The 1447-nt window shown below is 58.4% G+C and overlaps 1 protein-coding gene across 1 annotated transcript in view; it reads right to left on the minus strand.

Annotated features, from left to right (window-relative positions):
• LOC104544902 (protocadherin beta-1-like) overlaps window positions 1–1199 on the minus strand; it is a gene marked incomplete at its 3' end in the record, with an annotated part of 1649 nt that extends 450 nt beyond the window's left edge. The window contains 1 exon segment of the mRNA XM_010189907.1: window positions 1–1199. This exon segment is cut by the window's left edge and continues 16 nt beyond it. Within this exon segment, the coding sequence (XP_010188209.1) occupies window positions 1–1199 (1199 nt within the window).
• Window positions 1200–1447: the final 248 nt, after the last annotated feature.

The raw sequence follows: 1447 nt of genomic DNA on the forward strand, positions 1-1447 counted from the left end.
GAGCACTCCGTCCTGCCATTGTCCCCGGAGTCCCGGTCCCGCACACTGAACAGGGCCACCACGGTGCGGGGGGGGGCATCCTCGGGAATAGAGGCGGTGAGGGAGGTGAGCGCTATCTCCGGAACGTTGTCATTCAAGTCCAGGACCTCCACCAGCACTTTGCAGTGCGCAGACAGCCCCCCGCCGTCGGTCGCTTTCACTACCATTTCGTGGTTTTTCGTTTCCTCAAAGTCCAAGTTGCCCGCGACCCGTATCTCCCCCGTGGCAGGGTTCAGCTCGAAGAGCTGCCGGGACTGCGCCGGTGTCTGGGTGAAGGTGTACCGCACTTTCCCGTAGGATCCTTCATCGGGGTCCACAGCCACGACTCTGATCACCAGCTGCTGCCGAGGGCTGTTCTCGGCCAAGCGCACCTCGTACACCTCCCGACTGAACACCGGGGTGTTGTCATTGGCATCCAGCACCACGATCCGGATCTGAGCCGTGCCCGACCTGGGTGGCGAGCCCCCGTCGGTAGCAGTGAGAAGCAAATTCAGCTCCTGCTGCTCTTCGCGGTCCAGCTGTCTCTCTAAGACGAGCTCCGCATATTTTGCTCCACCTTTCCTTGTTCCGAGAGCGAGGGAGAAATAAGAATTGGACCCGAGGCTGTAGTTTTGCAAGCCGTTGCTGCCCACGTCCTCGTCCCGGGCGCTTTCCAGAGGGAAACGCGATCCAGGAGATGTCGTTTCGGGAATCTCTAAAACCATCTCCTTCTCCGGGAACATGGGGGAGTTGTCGTTCACGTCACGAACTTCCACCTCCCCTCGGATCAGCTGCAAAGGATTTTCAAGGAATATCTTAAAGAAGAGTGTGCAGGTATCGCTCTGCGGACACATCTCCTCTCGGTCCAGTGACTCCTTTGCCGTCAGAACTCCGGTGTTTTGATTGAGACGGAAAAGCTGCTCCGTCCCCTCGGACACAACGCGGGCCTTGCGAGCCGCGAGCTGACTCGGAGCAACCCCCAGGTCCTTTGCGATATCGGCGACAAAGGAGTCCCTCTCCATTTCCTCTGCCAGAGAATAGCGGAGGGTTTCGGCCCCGCTCTGACACAGGCAAACGCACAGAATAAACAAGATCACTTGCCTCTTGCTGTCTTCTCTCCATCTTCCACACGCCACGACTCTCCAGAAAAGCCATCCACCGTCCTCCGTTGTTTCCAGCATTTTAAAGCAGAGTCCGAGGCAGAGCGCTGTTTGTCAGGAAGCCCTGGATGAGGTGGTTTGAAAGTCCCCGAGCATCCCGACTCTGTGCCCCGCCACCCTTCCTGAAGAGCTCTCACGGCTTTTTTTGTCTCCCTTTGCCTGCAAACCCGGTGCAGGCAGAGGAACCCGGCGGTCCCTGGCCAACACCCCCACCCAGCGTCGCAAGGGGGAATATTTTCTCTGTCTCATTCGGGGTAGAGTTGCCGATT

The sequence above is a fragment of the Mesitornis unicolor genome, unplaced genomic scaffold, assembly GCF_000695765.1.
Source record: "Mesitornis unicolor isolate BGI_N332 unplaced genomic scaffold, ASM69576v1 scaffold4688, whole genome shotgun sequence".
NCBI classification, from domain to species: Eukaryota; Metazoa; Chordata; class Aves; order Mesitornithiformes; family Mesitornithidae; genus Mesitornis; species Mesitornis unicolor.